The sequence below is a fragment of the Tamandua tetradactyla genome, chromosome 9 (genome assembly GCF_023851605.1).
Source record: "Tamandua tetradactyla isolate mTamTet1 chromosome 9, mTamTet1.pri, whole genome shotgun sequence".
Lineage (NCBI taxonomy): Eukaryota > Metazoa > Chordata > Mammalia > Pilosa > Myrmecophagidae > Tamandua > Tamandua tetradactyla.
In genome coordinates, this window is record NC_135335.1 from 113,454,218 (window position 1) to 113,476,054 (window position 21,837).

The following is a 21,837-nucleotide window of genomic DNA, read 5'->3' on the forward strand; positions in this document are numbered from 1 at the left end:
ATCTCTGTGGAGATGATTTAGTCAAGTATCCATCCTACAGTGCTGTATGGGGATTAAAAGAAAGGGTTGCTCCCGTAAGATTAGATTAGTACTAAAGCATAGCTTTTCTTGGGTACATAAATCTTTTCAAACCGGCACAACACATATCGGCAAATCAAAGCAGAAAAAACACATGATCAGTTTGATTGATGCAAAAAAAGACGTTTGACAAAATTCAACATCCTTTCTTGATGAAAACATTTCAGAGGTTAGGAATAGAAGGGAACTTCCTCAACATGATAAAGAGAATATATGAAAAACCCACGGCTGACATCATCCTCATCCAGGAAAGACTAAAAGCTTTCCCTCTAAGTTCAGGGACAAGACGAGGAGGCACACTAGTCACCCTTGTTATTCAACATGGTGCTGAAATTCTAGCCAGAGCAATTAAACACGAAAAAGAAATAAAAGGCATCCAAATTGGAAAGGAAGAAGTAAACATCTCTACTGTTTGCAGATGATATGATACTATATGTTGAAAATCTGAAAAAGTCTATAGCAAAGCTACTAGAGCTAATAAATGAGTACAGCAAAGTGGCAGAGTACAAGATAAATACTGCAAAATCAGTAATGTTTTTGTACACTAGTTAGCAATCTGAGGAGGAAATCAAGAAAAAAAATTCAGTTTTTTTTACAATAGTGTTTTAGTTAGGGCGCTGCTGGAATGCAATATACTAGAAATGGAATAGCTTTTAAAAAGGGGAATTTATTCAGTTGCAAGCTTACGTGTTCTAAGGCCATGAAAGTGACCAAATTAAAGCAAGGCTATATAAATGTCCAGTCTAAGGTATTCAGGTAAAGATAGCTTGATTCAAGGTGGCTGATGAGGTTTAGAGTTTCTCTCTCAACTGGAAAGGCACATGGTGAACATAGTGATGTTTGCTACCTTTCTCTCCAGGCTTTTTGTTTCATGAAGTTTCCCTGGGAGCATTTTATTTCTTCATCTCCAAAGGTGTCTAGTTGTATCAGCTCTTGTGACTCTTTCCAAAATGGTTCACATTTAATTGTCTCCAGTAAGCAACCCTGTCTTGAAAGGGTGGAGACACATCTCCATGTAAACTACCTAATCAAAAGTTACCACCCACAAATGGGTGGGTCATATCTCCATGGATAATCAAAAAGCTTCCCACCCAGCAACATTGAATGAGGAGTAAAGGACATGGCTTTTCCGGGGTACTCAACAGATTCAAACTGGCACAAATAGCAACCAAAAGAATCAAATCTTTAGGAGTAAATTTAACTAAGGGTACAAAAGACCTGTACACCTAAAACTACAAGAATTGCTAAAATCATGAAAGACCCAAATAAATGAAAGTCCATACCATGTTCATAGGTTGGAAGACTAAATGTAGTTAAGATGTCAATTCTACCCAAATTGATTTATAGATTCAATGCAATACTAATTAGAATCCCCAAAACTTACTTTGCAGAAATTGAAAAAACAATAACCAAATTTATTTGGAAGGGCATGGTGCCCCAAATAGCTAAAAATATCTTCAGAAAGAAAAATTAAGTGGGAGGTCTCATACTACCTGACTTTAAAGCGTATTACAGTGTTATTGTGGTCAAAACAGCACGGTACTGACATAAATATAAATATACTGACCAGTGGAATCAAAAGAGTTTTCAGATATAGACCTTCTTATCTGTGGACAACTGATCTTTGGGAAGGCGGTCAAGCCGACCCTCCTGGGATAGAGCAGCCTCTTCAATAAATGGTGCTTGGAGAACTGGATGTCCACATGCAAAAGAATGAAAGAGAATCCATATCTCACACCCTATACAAAAACTAACTCAAAATGGATTAAAGACCTACACATTAGAGCTAAGACCATAAAACTAGAGGAAAATACCTTATAAAACTTATAATAGGAGGTGGTTTCCTAGCACAAGCATTGGAAAAAGAAATAGATAAATGAGAACTCCTCAAAATTTAACACTTTTGTGCTTCAGAAAACTTTGTCAAGAAAGTAAAAAGGCAGTCAACACAATGGAGATAATATTTGGAAACTGCCTATCAGATAAGGGCTTAGTATCCAGAATATATATAAAGATATTGTAAAAGAAATGAAGAGATACTTCTCAGAAAAGGAAATACGAGTAGCTACAAAGCACTGAAAAGATGCTCACCTTCATTGGAAATTAGGGAAATGCAAATCAAAACCACAATGAGATATCATCTCACACCCACTGCAAAGGATAAACTGGGCCTACTTAAAATTAGGCCAAAGAGTCACCCCCAGAGAACCTTTTTTGTTGCTCAGATGTGGCCTCTGTCTCAGCAGGTGAACTCATTGCCCTATCTCTTACACGGGACATGACTCCCAGTGTTGTAAATCTCCCTGGTAATGTGGGACAGAAATCCCAGGATGAGCCTCAAGGTACTGAGAAAGCCTTCTTGACCAAAAGGGGAAAGAGAAATGATGCAAAATAAAGTTTCAGTGGCTTAGAGATTTTAAACAGGATCGAGAGGTTATCTTGGCGGTTAGTCTTATGCATATATGTGTATCCCTTTTTAGTTTATGTTATGTTGGAGTGGGCGGAAGGAAGTACCTGAAACTGCTGAGCTATGTTCCAGTAGCCTAGATTCTTGAAGACAATTGTATAAAGATATAACTTTTACAGTGTGACTGTGATTGTGAAAACCTTGTAACTGATGCTCCTTTTATCCAGTGTATGGATAGATGAGTTTAAAAAAAATGGATAAAAATAAATAATAGGGGGGACAAAGAGTAAAATAAACTAGGTAGATGGAAATACTAGTGGTCAGTAAGAGGGAAGGGTAAGGTGTATGGTGTGTATGAATTTTTTCTTTTTATTTCTTTTTCTGGAGTGACACAAATGCTCTAAAAAATGGTCATGGTGATGAATGAACAGCTATGGGATGGTATTGTGAGCCATTTGATTAGACACCGTGTGTGGAATGTATGTGTGTGAAGATTTCTCAATAAAAATATTCTTTATGAAAACAATAAGACTTTACAGCACAAAAATGAAACCTAACATCTATTGCCTATAATACTAGTATAATTATAATAATATTGTTTCATCAGTTGTAACAGAAGTGCCACACTAATGCAAATTGTTAATAATAGAGAAGGTGTACGTGTGAAGAATATGAGAACGGTGTATATTCTGCACAATTTTTCTGTAAGCCTACAAGTTCTCTAATTTTAAAAAATGAAATAAAATATGGTGGGTTCGGAAAATGCTCATGATACAATTGAATAGTAACAGTGTTTTTTAAAATTCTGTGCTCTTGAAATCTTGTTTAGGACATGAGATCTTTTGGGTTTGTACAGGTTAGTGTGATGCCCCGATATATCCCAGAGTAATTTGGGCAGAGAATAAAGTATGTGCAGAGTCCCCTTGTGGGACTGGGGTGAAAGGAGGAAATATTCAACTCCCCTATCCAGGGATTTCCTGATATTCTTGCAAGCAGTGGGGACAACCAGTTCAATAGGCTGAGCCCGCAATCTTGGGTTTCACCCCTATGAAACTTATTCCTGCAAAGAGAGGCTAAGCCTACTGATAATTATGCCTCAGAGTCATCCCCAGAGAGCCTCTTTTGTTGCTCAGATGTGGCCTTTCTCTCTAAACCAACTTGGCAGGTAAACTCACTGCCCTACCCCCCTATGCAGGACATCATTCCCAGGAATGTAAATCTCCCTGGCAACATGTTACCTGACTTCTGGGGATGAGCCGGGACCTGGTATTATGGGAATGAGAAAGCCTTTTTGAGCAAAAGGGGAAGAGAGAAATGAGAGAAAATAAAGTCTCAGTGGCTGAAAGATTGCAGAGTCGAGAAATTATCCTGGAGCTTGTTCTTAGCATTATGTAGATATTCCTTTTTAGTTTATGGTATAGTGGAGTGGCTAGAGGGAAGTACTTGAAACTCTTGAACTGTGTTCCAGTAGTCTTGATTCTTGAAGAAAACTATATAACTGTATAACTTTTACATTGTGACTATGTGATTGTGAAAGCGTGTGTCTGATGCTCCTTTTATCCAGGGTATGGACAGATGAGTAAAAAATAAGGATGAAAAAGTAATAAGTAATAGGGGAAGATAAAGGGTAAAATTGGGTAGATTGAAATACTGTGGGTCAGTGTGAGGAAGGAGTAAGGAGTAGTATGGCATGTATGAGTTCTTTTTTTAATTTTATTTCTTTTTCTGGAGTGATGCAAATTTCTAAAAATGATCATGATCAAAAATACAGAACTATGTGATGATATTGTAAGTCTTTGATTGTGTAATATGGTGAGACTGTGTATGGACAGTTTTTAATAAAAATATAATTTTTAAAATTCTGTGCTGCTCTGGTTTTCTTTTAAAAATAATACAAAGATAATGCATACCAAAATATTAATGGTCCCTAGGTGATAGAATTTTAACTTTTTTATTTGGATTTTTAATATTTTTTAGTGGTCATATATTCCTCTTATTTTTTTTTAATTTTTTTATTAATTTTAAATTTAAAAAATATGACAACAAAGAAACACAAATATTCTTAATATATAATCATTCCATTCCACATGTATAATCAGTAATTCACAATATCGTCACATAGTTGCATATTCATCATGATGATCATTTCTTAGAACATTTGCATCAATTCAGAAAAAGAAATAAAAGATAGCATAAAAAGAAAAAAAATGAAAACAGAAAAAAAAATCATACATAAACATACCCCTTACCCCTCCCTTTCATTGATCACTAGCATTTCAAACAAAATTTATTTTAACATTTGTTCCCCTTATTATTTAATTTTATTCCATATGTTCTATTCATCTGTTGACAAGGTAGATAAAAGGAGCATCAAGCACAAGTTTTTCACAATCACACAGTCACATTGTGAAAGCTATATCATTATTCAATCATCCTCAAGAAACATGGCTACTGGAACACAGCTCTACCTCCAGCCTCTCCACCACATCCTGGCCAACAAGGTGATATCAACTCAATGCACAAGAACAACCTCCAGGATAGCCTCCCGACTCTGCCCGGAACCTCCCAGCCACCGATGCCCCGTCTCCTCCCACTCCTCCCCCTGTTTGGTTTTTTAACGTAAAAAAAAAAACTAGATATATAAATGTATGCTATGTCAGATCCAATAGAGTCTAGAATAGGAGGCACCAAAACTTTTAGAGAAAAATATGAAACAAAACTTAAAATTGAGAAAATTCTATCCATTTTTTAATTTGAGCTGGTACAAGACTGTTATTATTCAATTTTGTTTGTTGTGCTTTTGTTTCTTTCTTTATTGTCTTTTCTTTTCTTTTTTTATTTTTGTTACTATTCAGTTTTTATGGCAGTACACCCTATCCGGCCTGTGGAACAGCAGCTCTGCTGAGCCTAGTTTGAGAATCCCTGCAGTATTCCTCTTATTTTAACCAAATTAATTTAAATCTGGTTTTTATGAAGCAGCTCCTCTGTCCAGACTCACAGCCCTCTCCCAGCGGACGTTTCAGTTCATTAAGACCTCTAACTTTTACGTGCTTCCCCTTGCTCTTACCTATTCTCTTATTGTGGGTTTTTAATTAGGTAGAAGTCTCTGGTTCCACTGTTTGTAACTGAGAATATTTGAGAATTTTCAAGTTTTTTGTAGGTTTACAGAATGTGCTCCTAGACTTGTCCTGAGAACTTGGAAGTGCATTCATATAAAAAATATAAAACCAAGTCAGGTCATTGGTCATTTTTTTTGAACATTTTAGAAAAATAGAATAGATTGCTAGAAATATCCCAGATAATTTATCAATAACTTGGGTCTCTTGTAGATTCAGAGCAATTTCCAAAGATGGACATTGCGTTTACTGGCCTCTAGAGATGCATATCCTAACACTTTTAGCGTGCATCTTACTTCGTTGACTGTTGTGTCAAGGAATACTGGCAGTTTGTGTAGCAGTTGAGGACCAAGATACATCATGTTCTGTGAATTAAATGTGTATTTTGAATTGCATTAGGTAATGAATAAATGGCGTTTGGTAAACAACAATGTTGAAGCAGTATTTTATCTAATCTATCCTTTAGTAAATTTTTTTTTCCATTTGAAGTTCTCAGTCCTGCTCATATGCCATATTTGTGATAAAAACTTTAATGGACTTTTGTCTAAAAATGTATTTTATTTTACAGGAATATATTTTTGGGAGAGACCTTTTCCAGTTATATCAGTGTTCATAATGATAGCAACCAAGTCGTAAAGGATATATTAGTAAAAGTAAGTGACATTCTCACCTGGGATATACTCTTTAAGAAAATAAAAGTTTTTTATTTCTATTATTATGTTCTCAAAAGTTCATTAAAATGTGTGTTTGATGCTAGGTTTTTTTTATTATCATTAACACCAAGCATTAATTGTTCACCAAAAAATGAGATGTTATGCTAGGGAAATAAACATTTTTCCTGTCCTCATTGTTTGTCATATTATGGGTGAGGAAATGTCCTACTCAAAAGCAAATAGCAATTGGGTGCATGGGTAGTTAGTGGTTAGAATGCCTGCTTTCCATGTGGGAGATGCAGGTTTGATTCCCAGACCGTGTACCAAAAAAAAAAGCAGATAGCAGTTTACATTGTTAATATATGTGATTAACCAGTAAGATTTGAAAATAGAAGGAAAGATCACTGTGCATTCTATCAGTCAGGAAGGCATAGTGGAGGAAGGGAGATATAAAAGGATCTTGAAAGAATGGTAAGACTTAAGGAAAAGGATGGGAAGGATATGGTAATCAGAAATTGAGACATAGGGATACATAATGTCTTCTGGTAGCAGTGAATAGAATGAATCTGATAATAAGTTAGGTTATAGAGAGATGTGTAGTAGCCATACTGTAGTCATTGAATGACAAGTTAAGGTTTTAGCCTTTTTTTTTTTCCTTTTAAAACCGGTGGGTGGGTGGGCCACGGTGGCTCAGTGGCAGAGTTCTCTCCTGCCATGCCAGAGACTCAGGTTCATTTCCCAGTGCCTGCACATGTTAAAAAAAAAAAAAACTGGGCCTTCCTATGAAACCTTACCATCAGAGAACCCCCCTAATACTGTGTCAGACTTTAGGGATACCCAAATCAATAGGCCATGCCCTCGATCATGAGGCTTACTCTTGTGGAGGTTACATAGGAAGCGAGAAGCTTAGACTACCTATAGGCATGCCTAGGAGTTACTTCTGGGGGACCTCATTTGTTGCTCAGATGTGGCCTCACTCTCTCTAAGCCTTGTGAGTGAAATCATTGCCCCCGCCCCAACGTGGGGCATGACATCCAGGGGTGAAAGTCTCCCAGGCAACATGGGAGATGACTCCCAGGGATGAATCCAGCCCTGGCACCATAGGATCAACAATTACATCCTGACCAAAAGGGGGAAAAGAAGTATAATTAATAAAATATCAGTGGCAGAGAGGGTTCATAGAGAGTCAAGAGGCTACTCTGGAGGTTGCTCTGCTACATATCATAACCTGCAACTCCCAACCAGGACCATTCCAGCCAATCCTAAAGAACACCTAGGGCAGTATATAAGATTGCACAAGGGTTCCAGGCATTAGAATAATTTTCCAGAAACCTGCAACATCCAGATAGGTCCCTGGTCCAGATAAGTCCTGAAACCTAGCCCAGACTCTCCAGAACATCAGATAGTTCCATCTCTCTACCCCATATTACTGACAGACCCTTCCAATAGCAAAAATTTAGAATTGCCAAAGCCCAAACAACCATAAAGAGAGGTATGGAAAGATGAAAGGTGATGGTGGAATTATACATAGAAAATAGAACTTAACGAATGACTATGAATGCTGAATCATTAAATTATCTCTTTTAGTCTCCAGTATTTTAGAGCAGCTAGAAGTAAAAACCTAAAATTGTGAAATTGTAACCCATGTCAAAGTTTGAAATATGTTCGACAACTAATTGTGGTGCTGTGCTTGGAAATTTGTAGCTTTTTCATATATATATTATTTTTCACACACAAAAAAGGGCGATTGTGATGATAAAAAAGTATTTAAGCCCACTAGCCTCCAATATTCTGGAGCAGCTAAAAGTAAAAATAGGAGAGGATCATATGGTAGCCCATGACAAACCCAGGGATCTGTCCCGTAACCGCTTGTTGAAGAGTGCTTTGAAAACTATTACTTTTTTATTTCTTTGCTTTGTATATACATTATACTATACCATTTAAGAAGTTAAAAAAAAAAACACAGTGGGCCTTCCTTGGATGCTATTCAGCAGAATATTCATATTCTGTAATTTATGTAAGAAATTCATATTTTATGTAAGAAAAACTGATATGAAAGCATCATATGGGATGGTTGAAAAGACAGACCAGTTTGAACACTTGCAGTAGTTTAGAAATGAAGGCATAGCATATGCTAACTCAAACAACCTGCAATTTATTCATAAATAGAAAAGACATCAAGATAATTAAAAACGGGGAGACTTTGTCAAAGCGATCTTCAAGTGGTTGTTTAGGTCACTGAAGTAATTGCCAAAAAGGAAGTCCAGTATATTAGTTAGGTTTCTCTATGGAAACAGAACCTGCAGGAGATATTTATAAATATAAAATTTATAAAAGTGTCTCATGCAACCATGGGGATGTAAGATTCCAAGAGCTATAGGGCAGGCCACGAGCTGGCAGCTCCAATGAAGGGTCTTCAGTGAGCTCTCAGGAGAGGCTGGCTGGCTGAAGCAGAAGGAACAGTTGTCTCTTCTGAATCCTCCTTAAAAGCTTTCTGGTGGTTAGATTAAGCATCACTCGTTACAGAAGACACTCCCCTCATTTAAGTCTATGAAATGTCCTCACAGCAACAGACAGGCCAGTACTTGCCCGACCAGACAACTGGGTACCACCGTCTGGCCAAGTTGGCACATGAGCCTAACCATCACATCCAGCTACAACAAGTTTGAAGGAGATGATCATAAAGTTTTAGAGAGTAATATTCCACATTTCTTATATGGCCCAATTCCCAAAACTGGATGCAGGTTTTTGTATATGTGCACATATGTTTGTCACACTGCAAGTGGAGTCTCTGCCTTGACTGGCTCAGTGGCTGGCAAACTACAACCCACAGGCCAAACTGGCCCATTGCCTGTTTTTTTTAGGCCTCACAACTAAGAATGATTTTTACATTTTTTCATGTTTGAAAAGAAACAAAAAATATTCTGTGATGTGAAAATGATATGAAATACAAATTTCAGTGTCAATAAATAGTTTTATTGAAACACAATAAATAAATAATACACTTATTTGTGCATGTATTATTTGTGGCTGTTTTCATGCTACAAGAGCAGAGTTGTGTAGTTCCAGCAGAGACTGTATATCCAACAAAATCTAAAATACTTTGTTTGGCCTTTAAAAGAAAAAATTTGGCAACCTCTGCATTTGATCATGGAAAGATCTTACTTTCAGATCTTTGAGAAACTATTCTTTTTGCCTGAAATATTATTGGCATTCAGTAAATGTTGAATTTATTTTTTAATTAGATTAATGAATCAGCAAATGCATATTATTTGTCAATATTATAAAGATCAAATAATACAATATTATAATACATGTTATAAAATACGAATTTATATTTCTGTTGGTTTTATTCAGTTTTAATTTCTATAAAGACAGTGGTGTTTAGAATAATAATAAAAGCTAATGTGTATTGAGCAGTGCCCAGAAGGTACTGCTAGACATTCAGATGTATGATAAACACATAAGCTACTTTCATTTTTTTTGGCATGGTCAGGCACCGGAAATCAAACCCAGGTCTCCAGCATGCAGGTGAGAACTCTGCCTGCTGAGCCACCATGGCCTGCTCTCATAAGCTAGTTTTTTAGTTTTTTTTTTCCTTTTAACCACATTCAAATATATATTTCAGTGTTGTTAATAACATTCACAAGGTTGTGTTACCATTCATTACCAAAACTTTTCCATTGTCCCAAAAAGAAACTCTGCAATTTAAGCATTAACTCCCATTCCCAACCCCCATCTGGCCCCTGATAACATATATTCTAGATTCATATTCTTTGAGTTTGCTTATTCTGATTATTTCATATCAGTGAGATTATAAATATTTGTCCTTTTGTGTATGGCTTGTTTCACTCAATTTGATGTCTTTGAGGTTCATCTGTGTTGTCACGTGTCAGAACTTCATTCCTTTTTATAGCTGAATAATATTCCATTGTCTGTATATACTGCAGTTTGCTTACCTATTTATCGATTGATGGGCACTTGGATTGCTTCCATATTTGACTATTGTAAATAATGCTGCTTTTATTAACATCAGTCTGGAAATACCTGTTTGAGTCCCTGTTTTCAATTCTTTTGGGCATATACCACACACACGTACACAAGAGTGGGATTGCTGGGCCATATGTTAATTCTGTACATAACTTTCTAAGAAATTGTCAAACTGTCTTACACAGTGGCTACACCATTTTACATTCCTGTCAGCAATGCCCAAGTGTTCCTGTTCCTCCATATCCTCTCCAACATTTGTGATTTTTTTTTTAGTTTTTAAAAAGTAGCCATTCTAGTAGGTGAGAGATGATATCTTGTTATGGTTTTGATTTACATTTCCCTAATAGTTAATGACATAGAACATCTTTTCATGGGGTGCTCTTGTCCATTTGTATATCTTTGGAGAAATGTATATTCAAGTCTTTTACCCATTTTTAAATTGGGTTGTTTGTCTTTTTGTTGTTGAGTTGAAAACTGTCTTCATATGTTCTAGATATTAAACCCTTATTGGATGTGTGGTTTCTAAATATATCCTCCCATTGTGTAAGATGTTTTATTTTCATGACAAAGTCCTTTGATGTGCAAAAGTTTTTAATTTTGCTGAGGTCCCATTTATCTGGTTTTTTTTCTTTGTTGCTTGTGATTTGGGTATAAAGTATTAGAAACCATTGTTTAATAAAAGGTCGTGAGCATGGTTTCCTACACTTTTTTCTAGAAGTTTTGTAGTTCTGGCTCTTATATTCAGGTCTTTGATCCATTTGGGGTTGATTTTTGTAAATAGTGTGGACATTCAGTTTCCAGCATCATTTGTTAAAGAAGATTATTCTTAGACAATTGAGTGGATTCAGCACTCTTGTCAAAAATCATTTGGCAGTCGTTCTCATTTGCTAGCTGTCAAATGCAATATATCAGAAACAGAACAGTAGAAGGAATTTATTAAGTTGCAAGTCCACAGTTCTAAGACCATGAAAATGTCTCATCTAAAGCAAGGCTATAGAAATGTCCAATCTAAGGCAGCCAGGGAAAGATACCTTGGTTCAAGTAGGCCAATGATTTTCAGGATTTCTCTCTCAACTGGAAAGGCACATGATGATAATGGCAACATCTGCTAGCTTTCTTTCCAGGCTTCTTGTTTCATGGAGCTCCCCAGGGTAGCATTCTTTCTTCATCTCCAGACGTCTCTGGCTGTGTGGGCTTCGTTTTTCTCAGGCTACCTCGTTCTCTCTCACGGCTCTCTTGTTCTCTCCAAAAAGTGTTTCTTCTTTTAAAGGATTCCAGTAAACTAATCAAGATGTGCCTGAAATGAGTGGGGTCACATCTTCATCGAATCAAGTTAATACCCACAATTGGGTGTGTCACATCTCCACAGAGAAACTAATCAAGTTTCCAACCTATATTATTGAATAGAAATTAAGAGAAACATTGCTGCCCCAAGATTGGATCAGGAGTAAAACATGGCTTTTCTAGGGTACACAGATCCTTTCAAACCAGCACATTCCACCCTCTGGACCCTAAAAAAGACATGTTTTTCCCATATACAAAATACATTCATTCCATCACAATATCAGAAATCCTCATAGCATATCAGTAACAATACAAATGCAGTGCAAAGTAGAAATAGTACAAAGTTAGTTATAGGCATGGTCTTAAGGCAAAATTCTCCTCTGGCTGAACTCATTTATTAGCTCTGGTAGCTTTGTTGTAGATTTTTTTGGGACTTTCTACATATGAGATCATGTCATCTGTAAACAGTGAAAGTATTACTTCTTCCATTCCAATTTGGATGCTTTTTATTTCTTTTTCTTGCCTAGTTGCTCTGGCTAGAACTCAGTACAAGTTGTATAACAGTGGTGACAGTGGGCATTCTTGTTCCAGATCTTAGAGAGAAAGCTTTCAGTCTTCATAAGCTCGTTTTGACAACAGAATCACTTAGGAAGATGTAGGTAAAGAAACAGCATTATATTGGTCTGTATTGTTTTTTTCTTGCTTTTTATGAGGTTTTAGGTGTCACTGTTATGGTTGCTTTATAAAAGATTTAAGAAATGTTTCTTCATTTTCAATTATTTGGAACAATATATGGAGCATTTAAAATACCTGGTATTTCAAGGGTTCGTATAATTCCCTTGTGAAATCATCTGAGCTGGTGCTTTTTTAGGGGGGTGGGGGATGGTTCCTTGATGACATTTGCAGTTTGTTTCTGTGGATTTTGGTCTGTTTAAGCTTTCTATTTCTAATGGGGCAAATTTTGATAAAGTGGTTTTTTCCTAGGAAATGATCCATCTCTTGTAGGTTTTCAGATGTATTTGCATAGAGGTCTATGGTATATACAGTATATTCCAGTTTTTCTCAGACTCTGAAATGCATCAAAATCATCTAAAGGGCTTGTTAAACACTGATCACTAGGTCTCTAACTCCAGAGTTTCTGGTTTATTTGATATGGCATGGTGCTGAAGAATTTGCATTTGTAACATTTTCCCATCTAATCATGATACTCTTGATCTGGACGCCATGATTTTAGAAGCACTGATCTATGCTAGTCATTCACTCATTTATTCAATAAATGCATAAAATAAGCCAGGCACTATTCTGGATACTAGAGTTATAGCAGAAAACACAAGAGACATGGCCTCTGCTCTCTTCTTTTTTTTTTTTTTTCTCCATGTTTTAGAACTTTTATTTAAAATAATTTTGAACTTACAAAAGAGTTGCAAAGAATAGCACAAAAAAGTCACTGTATCCATCATACCAGATTTACCAGTTGTTAAACTTTTAGCACATTTGCACTCTTGTTCTTTCTCCCCACGTGTGTTTTTTTTTCTGACTTATTTGAGAGTAAGTGATACACATCATACCCATTTGCTCCTAAGTATTGCACTATATATTTTCTGAGATCAAGCACATCCCTTTACATACCTATATATATGACATTCAGAAAAATTAACATTCAGTGTATACTGTTGTCTAATATACATTCCATATTTAATTTTAAATTGTCCGTTTATGTTAACTTTTCCTTTTGGCCCTGGGTAATGTACTGCATTTAATTATAATGACTCCTTTAGGCTCATTTACTTTTAAACAGTTCTTCAGCTTTTCTTTGGCATTCGTAATTTGACAATTTTTTTAGGGGGTTGAGCAGTGGATAGTGCACAGACCGGGATGTGAAACATTGATATTTTTTAGAAGTCAAATATGGCCTTTTAAAAGGGCCAGATGTTTTGTAGAATATCACTCAGTTTGGGTTTATCTGATGTTTCCTCACGATTAGATCCAGTGATATATTTTTGGCAGGAATACCGTATATGGTGCTCCCGAGTCACCATGTACCAGCTTGGACCAGCTTGTGAGAGTTGAACTACCATTTGATAGCTTGAAACTTCTCTTATCTGGAAACTTATTTTAAAGATTTTTAAAATATTTTTTCTCTGTTCTTGAACATAGACTGCTTTACCATACCGAATTTTTTCCTCATGGACTCTGAAAATGTCCTAAAATTTCCCACTTTGGGTGTTTTGCTAGCTTTGTTCAACTTGCCTGGAAGTCCTCACCACTACTACCACATATACACATTTTCTTCCCTGTCTGTTCAAATCCTGTTGATCTGTTCTACGCAATCCTAGTGTATCTGTTCAAAACCAATTTGCAACAAGGAGCATGCCCTAAAATTTACATTTTATTCCTATACCCTACATCAGGCCTCCATTTCCTCCTCTATTCTGCTCTTTTACAAGCTTCTAACATATTGTAATGGTTTAATTGTTTATTGTTAGTTATGTCATGTCCCTCCCCATCTCTCCTACCCTACCCCTGCTCGTCGTCCCCAGAGAATATAAACTCTGTAGGGGCAGGAATTTTGTTCTATTTTGTTCATTGATAGATTTGCAGCTCTTGAAACAGGCCCTGGTATACAGTAGGTAATTAGGAAAGAAATGTTATATTGCAGCATTATTTATAATAGGAGAAAAGCAAGTTTTCAGCCATATAATATGCAGCATAGTTATGCTTAACATTTAAAAACCGACAAATAGGGAAATATATGGACGGAAAGCCAGTGTAAGTTTGAATATTTCTTTTTTTTTTCCCCTTCCTTCTCTAATTCTAAAATGTGTGTTACAGAATTTGAATCTCAGCTCATGCTTTTAGTTGTAAAACCTTTGGAAAGTTGTTACTTCTCCAGGCCTTGGTTTCAATATCTGTAAAATAGGGATAATGCAGCTACCTACTTCAGGATTGTGAGGATTACATGAGTAATGTGCTTAGAATGGGGCTTTGTTCATGATAGGTATCCAGTACACGTGACCTACTGGAATTTTATGACTGCATATAGTAAAAAGAGACAGCACTGATATCCCACTTCAAAGGGTTTAGTATCAAGAATGTTCGATTAGAATTAACTGCATGAAACCTATTAACTGGTTTTAAAATAAGCAAAATTTTAAAAGAATTCTATGTCTTATATAAAAACCTTCACTGATCCTCATGACCTAATGTGATTTTTGCATTTTCTGAATTTTTCTTGGCATTTGCCTTAAAGCTTTATAACTTCATTCATTCAATATTCAACAAATATTTATTAATTGCCTACTGTGTGCCAGGCACCATGCTGTAGTTATGAGCAAGAGAAGACAAAAGGTACCTGCCTCCATAGACGTTACATTTCTGGTAGGTGAGACAGAATGCAACAAGTCAACAAAATAATAAATAAGGTAATTACAGATTGTGATAAATGTTTCAAAAGATATAAATTGATTGTGATGGAGTGTATCCAAGATTGAGGGCAAATGATGTTTAAAGTCATTACAGAGAATAATAAATATTCAAAAAGAAGAGGGACTATAATAGAGAGTAACTCGGAGGAGTGCTATTTTAGAGAAGATAATCCCTTCTTGATTAGTGACTTTAATGCTGTTCTCTAGTTCTCTTACAAATTAATTGGCCTCTGACATCTAATAGTATTATTTTGAAAGGTTACCTTTTATTAACGTATAGTGTTGTTTACTAACAAATGCATACACATACATCTGTATTTGTTTCTTTAATACCCATCTCTATATAAAAAAGCCACGTATTCATACTGATGCCTCCAATTCCAATTGGAGGAACACTAAAGCTTTCATTTTAGCCTTCCCCTTTTCTGCCATTGTACCTTTTTTCTCCAAATGTGAGAAATCTGTCTGTGATTATCGATAACCTATTTATTTTTATGTGTGGGCCTGGTTACAGAATTCCTAGCCCTTACTGCTTGATAAACAAATGTACTAACTATAGTACATCTGTGAACCTCTACTATAGTCAAGATTTTGTTTTCCAAACTTAGGTTATTTCTTTTTTACTCCTTGTTCCCCTCCAGTGTGGTTATGTTTTTTGTTTGTTAACACAGATAGTAGGTTCATTTGTTACTGTTTGTATTGTGTTTTGGGTTTGCCCACCTCCTGGTTGATTTTATTTGTTTATCTTGGGAGAGGGGGCTATGAACCATGGTTCCAAACATGAAAGCCATACAGAAAGGTTTACGCAGAGAAATTTTGCTTCCCCATTATCCATACTTCCTTCTCCCTCCTAATCCCCTACCCTTTCCACCCCTACCCACCCACACCCTATAAGTAACCAGTCTCCTTTGGATTTGTCTTGCCTCTTTCTTTTAAGGCGGATCTTCAGACAAGTTCTCAGCGTTTAAATCTTTCAGCCTCCAATGCTGCAGTGTCTGAACTTAAACCTGATTGTTGTATTGATGACGTCATTCATCATGAAGTAAAGGAAATTGGAACACACATGTAAGGATTAATTTTACTCATTCTTAAAGTCTTTCACTTAATAAATATCTTTATTTGACATATTTTGCTTTCTTTCCATTTACCATTAAGCCAAAAGTCCTAAAAAGAATTTTATATTGTATTTTTTACATACTTACCAGAAACAAACTTTAAATACAATGTTTGTTTTGTAGGAAAAAAATTCTGGTTTACCCTCATTTACCTCTAGTTTCATTTTTGTATTCAAAGACAATTTCATCTAAAGAAACAGAAATCCATGTAAATATTGAAAAAATAAAATTCTGTATTTCTGTCCAGTATGTGTATTTATATGTAAATACACACTTTCCTTTTAGTCTGAGATAAAATATGAAAATTTCAGCCATCTAAAGTAATTTTGGACTTTTCTATTTCCCTTACTACATCCGCATCCAATCATTTCAGGCATGTTAGTCCCTCTTAAATGTCTTTCATTTTTCCCCTTGTGGTAACTTGGAAGTTGTATGTACACCAGAAAAGGTCATATTCTTTTAATCCATTGTTGCGGGTATAGACCTATTGTATGTGAGACCTTTTTTTTAGATTCTTTCCGTTGAGATGTCTTAATCCTCCAATTGGAGTCCTGAGTCCTTTGTCCTTTGTATATAGAAGCTAAGAGGTACAAGTATGAGAGTCTAAAAGAGAGAAAGAAACACCTGGAGAAGTTTAGAGAAAAAGCCACAGGTGGAGAAACCAGAGGGTGAAATAGCAAAACCCAAGAGAGGAGGACCAACAGACATCACCATGTGCCATGCTATCTGACAGAAAAGCCCAAGTTCTCCAGGTGTTGCCATCCCTCTATGGGCTGAAGCCGCTCAAAACAGGTCTCCTTTCCAGTGTCACACCAATAAAACGAAATCTGATTTGTTAAAGCAGAGAAGCACTTTATTCTTTGGCCAAAGAATGGAGAAGGATAGACTTATGTCCAAAACATACCTTCTCCCCAAAGGGAAGAGAGTGGGATTCTTTTATAGGGGATCAGTGAATGTGTGTGCAATGCAGGTAGTTGGGACAAGTAGACAAAAGAACTTGTAAAGAGTTCAAGGGGCATTTAGATGAATGGGTTTTTATTATGTGCAGTCTTTGGTCGTGCTCCAACCTGATTCTACATACATTGTATATTGAGAAAATGGTGTCTAAATCCCATCCAAAGGTGTGTAACTTACTATTATAATGAACAAAGGTAAAAATAGAGTCAGGCTTGTAGCTTAATGCACATGCTCCAGGAAGGGATTTTCCCTGCTGCAGCAAGACAGGAACCTGAGTCAGCATTGAGATGTGTTCTTGCTTTTTCATTGGCTGGGGACTTTATGGCTAACCGTGGGGCAAGGGGGAATAGCTGTAGGAATTGGAATTTTTAGCAATTTAGCTTCTTTGCAGGTGATTGCGATTGTATTTTTTTGAAAATAAATGGAACTCAAGCAAACACAGAAGTTAAATAGAAGTTTTTATGAGCAATCTTCTGGGTCGGACTTCATCCTGGTGACGAAGGATCCTCCTTTCTCTATATCCTGCCCCTCATTCTTGAGGGTGCTTAAGGCTGAAGGTCTGTCTTTTGTAGCTGCTTCTAACTGAATGTGGTCATCGTCATGAGGCCCCATAGAGGAGCAGAACTTTTCCCTGGCTGTTTTAAGGTACATATGATTATTACCATGCCGGAGACCTAATTGTAACCCTGAGTTATAGTCATCTGTAACTTAGTGGCTTCAAGTCTCTTACATACAAAGGATGTTAGTCTTTTAAACTTTGAATTAGTCTAACATCCCACACTCAGTTATATAAGGCTTCCTTCCTGAAATGAGTTCTTTCATGTGCATCTCTGATTGCATTAAAGGTAATAGTTTTTTGGAAGAAAAATTGTCCATGACCACTGGAAAACTAGCCCTAATTCTCACTGAACCCACATTTTAATGCTTTTTCCTTTTCTTCCTTCCCTTGTGTATATGGGGACATGTTTCCTAGGATAGGCCTTTTGGAACAAAGGGACAGGACTGATATTCTGGGTATTCTTGGGTTGCTCGTATTGTGACAGAATCTGCCTTCTTATTTCCTTTTAATATTTTAGCCTCCCTTTTTGATGTTCTCTGCAATGTACTACCGCAGCTTTCTTAGGGAGTCTTAATGCTTCTGAGAATTGTAGTATAGTGGGACTGTTTTTTACCTTTTAATTCTCTGAGGTGAGTAAAATTATCTTCTTCCAGATAATTTTGTGGGTATGGAGGATGGTTTAAGCATACTTGGAGTCTGTGTAAATGTCTACTATTTTGTCTTTTCCTAATTCCAGAACTCAGGTCAGGGCTAAAGCCTCTGTTCTCTTAGCAGACGTTCCCAGGGGCAGTGCTCTTGCCTCTGCAGTTCTACAGATAGCACTGCATATCCTGCTAGCCTCTTCTCTTCTCTTATGCAACTGTTCCCATCTGTAAACTATCCCTCCTCTGCCTCGGAAAGTGGCTCACTTTCTAAGTCTGGCCTGCTGGGGTGGACTGCATCGATTATTTCCGTACAGGCTGTGCTCTGGAGCTCGTGGTTCTTCTGTTAACAGAGTGGCCAGGCTTACAGTTGGCATGTTTTCATGGTTAATGCTGGATTAACTAATAGCATGGCTTGCATCTGGATTGCCCTTCCTGGTGAGAGTCCCTTTCACCTTAACCAGGGTCTGGGCTTGGTCTGGTGTCCAGATAGTCACAGGATGGCCAAAAATTAGTTTCTCTGTTTCCTTTAAAAGAGAAGTGTTGGCTGCTGCTACTCTTAGGCAGGATGGCCAGCCCTTTGCTGTCTGGTCCAACTGTTTGGAGAAGTATGCTACCAGTTTAGTTAGAGACCCTAGCTTTTGAGTTAATACCTCAAGGGTTACTCCTGCTTTCTCATAGATGAAGAGATGAAAAGACTGAGTCAAGTGTGAAATACCTAGAAGCAAAACTTGTAACAGTAAGTTTTTAGCTTTCTAATGGCTTGTTTGCCTTCTGGTTCCCGCTCTACAGGGACTTCCTCTTTGCTCTTAGCTGCTCATAGAGGGGTTTGGCTATTAGACCAAATTTAAGTCTCTTTATCTACAGAAGTCTGCCATCCCCAAGAAGCCCCTGAGTTGTTTCTTTGTTCAGGGTGCGGTCAGACTACAAACTCATTCTTTCTTTCTTGGAGAGACTACTATATCCTTTGGTTAGTGTAAATCTTAGGTAGGTGATCTTAGTAAGTGAAATTTGAGCCTTTTTTTTGTATACTTCATAGCCCTTTTTGGAATAAATGGTTTAAGGTTGTAACTAATTTTTTTTTAATTTATTTATTAATTAAAAAAATAAAGAAACAAAATAAAACAACATACATAATCAGTAATTCACAATATCGTCACTTAGTTGCATATTCATCATTTCTTAGAACATTTTCAGTAATTCAGAAAAAGAAATAAAAAGACAATAGAAAAAGAAATAAAACGAACACAGGAAAGAAAAAAAAAAAGATTATACCTACCATACCCCTTACCCCTTGCTTTCACTGATCACTAGCATTTAAACTAAATTTATTCTAGCATTTGTTCCCCCTATTATTTATTTTTATTCCATATGTTCTACTCCTTTGTTGACAAGGTAGATAAAAGGAGCATCAGACACAATGTTTTCACAATCACACAGTCACATTGTGACAGCTGTATCATTATTCAGTCATCCTCAAGAAGCATGGGTACTGGAACACAGCTTACATCTTCAGGCAGTTCCCTCCAGCCTCTCCATTACATCTTGAATAACAAGATGGTATCTACTTAATACATAAGAATAACCTCCAGGATAACCTCTCGACTCTGTTTGGAATCTCTCAGCCATTGACACTTTGTCTCTTTTCCCTCTTTCCCCCTTTTGGTCGAGAAGGTTTTCTCAATCCCTTGATGCTAAGTCTCAGCTCATTCTAGGGTTTTTCTCAATCCCTTGATGCTGAGTCTTAGCTCATTCTAGGATTTCTGTCCCACGTTGCCAGGGAGGTCCACACCCCTGGGAGTCGTGTCCCACGTAGACAGGGGGAGGGTGGTGAGATTGCTTGTTTTGTTGGCTGGAGAGAGAGGCCACATCTGTGCAACAAAAGAGGCTCTCTTGGGGGTGACTCTTAGGCCTAAATTTTAAGTAGACTTGACCTATCCTTTGTGGGGTTAAGTTTCATATGAACAAACCCCAAGACTGGGGTTCTGCCTATAGCTTTGGTTGTCCACACTGCTTGTGAGAATATCAAGAATTCAACTTGGGTAAGTGGAATTTCTCCCCGTTCTCACCACTACCCGAAGGGGGCTTTGCAGATACTTTTCCACTCACTGATCGAATCACTCTGGGATTCATCGGGGCATCACTCTGAACAAACCAGCAAAATCTCATGTCCTACCTGAGATTCCAAGTACTTATGGCGTTCAATCAAACTATCTGCATAAGTTATATTAGGAAATGCACTAGTCAAAATATAAATTTTGTAACTGATAAACATTGTTTGCTTTACTCTCACACAGAAGGTGACATTTTAAAATATTAATTACCATCTATTTTCAGCACCCTGCAATAATGACATTCTTTGTTCTTCCTCATGCAAAAACATTTTTAAAATTGTACCTTTTACATTTCACTATTATTATACACTCTAGGCATTCCTAGATTATACCATCTTAATCTTTAACATCTATCTTTCTTTATGATTTCATTTGTGTCCCCAGCCCTCCTCCCTGTAACTGTAATCTTATCTGAAGTGCTTGGGTGAACTGGCTGTAAGCAGGTTATCTACATGCTGAAGCAGAACCTGCTTGGTCAGGGTGAGCATCACTTAATCATTAGCTAGAGTTTCTCACAAGATCGTTGGTGAGTTTTTAAGTCCTTGGGTTAGGACTGTCCAGCAGAACCGTCTCTTTTGCTGGGTGTCTGTGTCTTACCATTCAAAGACAAATATCTCTTGGACTCCCCAGCTAGAGGGATGCAGAAATAGGCATCCTTGAGATTACCACTGAGTATCAAGTGTTCTCAGAGGGTAGAGAAGCTAGCAAAGTGTAAGTATTTGGAACTGCAGGGTGGATATCCTCAGCAGCCTCATCAACTCTTCTTAAATCTTGTACTATCCCAATTCTCCCCTTTCCGTTTCTTAATTGGAAGGATTGGTATATTGCGGATTGATTTGTAGGGCTGAATGAGTCCTTGACTTAGCACCTACAACTTATTTTTTATGTATTTCATACTTATAATTACTTAGAATCCTTGCATCCTCCATTTAATTGTGGAGGTGGATGAGGTCAGATGTATCCCCAGGATCTAGCTGAAAACAGTAGTCAGTATTTGTTGAAGTTGAATGTATTGGAATGCTATTTAAATGTGTAAAATCCTTTTAAAAAAACTAGGCTCTTGTAGAATTAAAACCTAGAAAATGATGGCATAGAACTCAAATCCAAATCTAACTTCAAAACCTCTATACCGTGCTATACTGCTTCCCACTGTGAGCACTTTGAGGATACATGTTGAATTTTTACCAACTCTGTATCTCTAGCACCTAGCTTAGTATTAGACACAAGTATAAAGGAGAAATTAAATTATTATATCACCACCTCTTAGAGGCACTATTAAAATATTCATATATTCTTTACATCATTTTATGTGCAAATAATAGGGAAATATATATAAATAATTTAACATTTTGCAAAACATGATTACAAGTGGTTTTATCTTTTTTCAATTCTCTGTGAACATTTTCATCCATCAGCAAATATTATTTGAAGAACAATTTTTTAATAGCTGCGTCTTTAGTCTTTTAGTTGATGCACTTTAATTTGTTTACCCTAATGC

General features: G+C 36.7%; 1 protein-coding gene across 4 annotated transcripts in view; it reads left to right on the forward strand.

Moving 5' to 3' along the window:
- TRAPPC13 (trafficking protein particle complex subunit 13) overlaps positions 1–21,837 on the forward strand; it is a 57,446-nt gene that overhangs the window by 20,472 nt on the left and 15,137 nt on the right. For all 4 annotated transcript variants that reach the window (XM_077117330.1, XM_077117331.1, XM_077117328.1 and 1 more), the window contains exons 4-5: positions 6,170–6,254; positions 15,891–16,018. In XM_077117330.1, the coding sequence (XP_076973445.1) occupies positions 6,170–6,254; positions 15,891–16,018 (213 nt within the window). The remainder of the gene's footprint in view (positions 1–6,169; positions 6,255–15,890; positions 16,019–21,837) is intronic.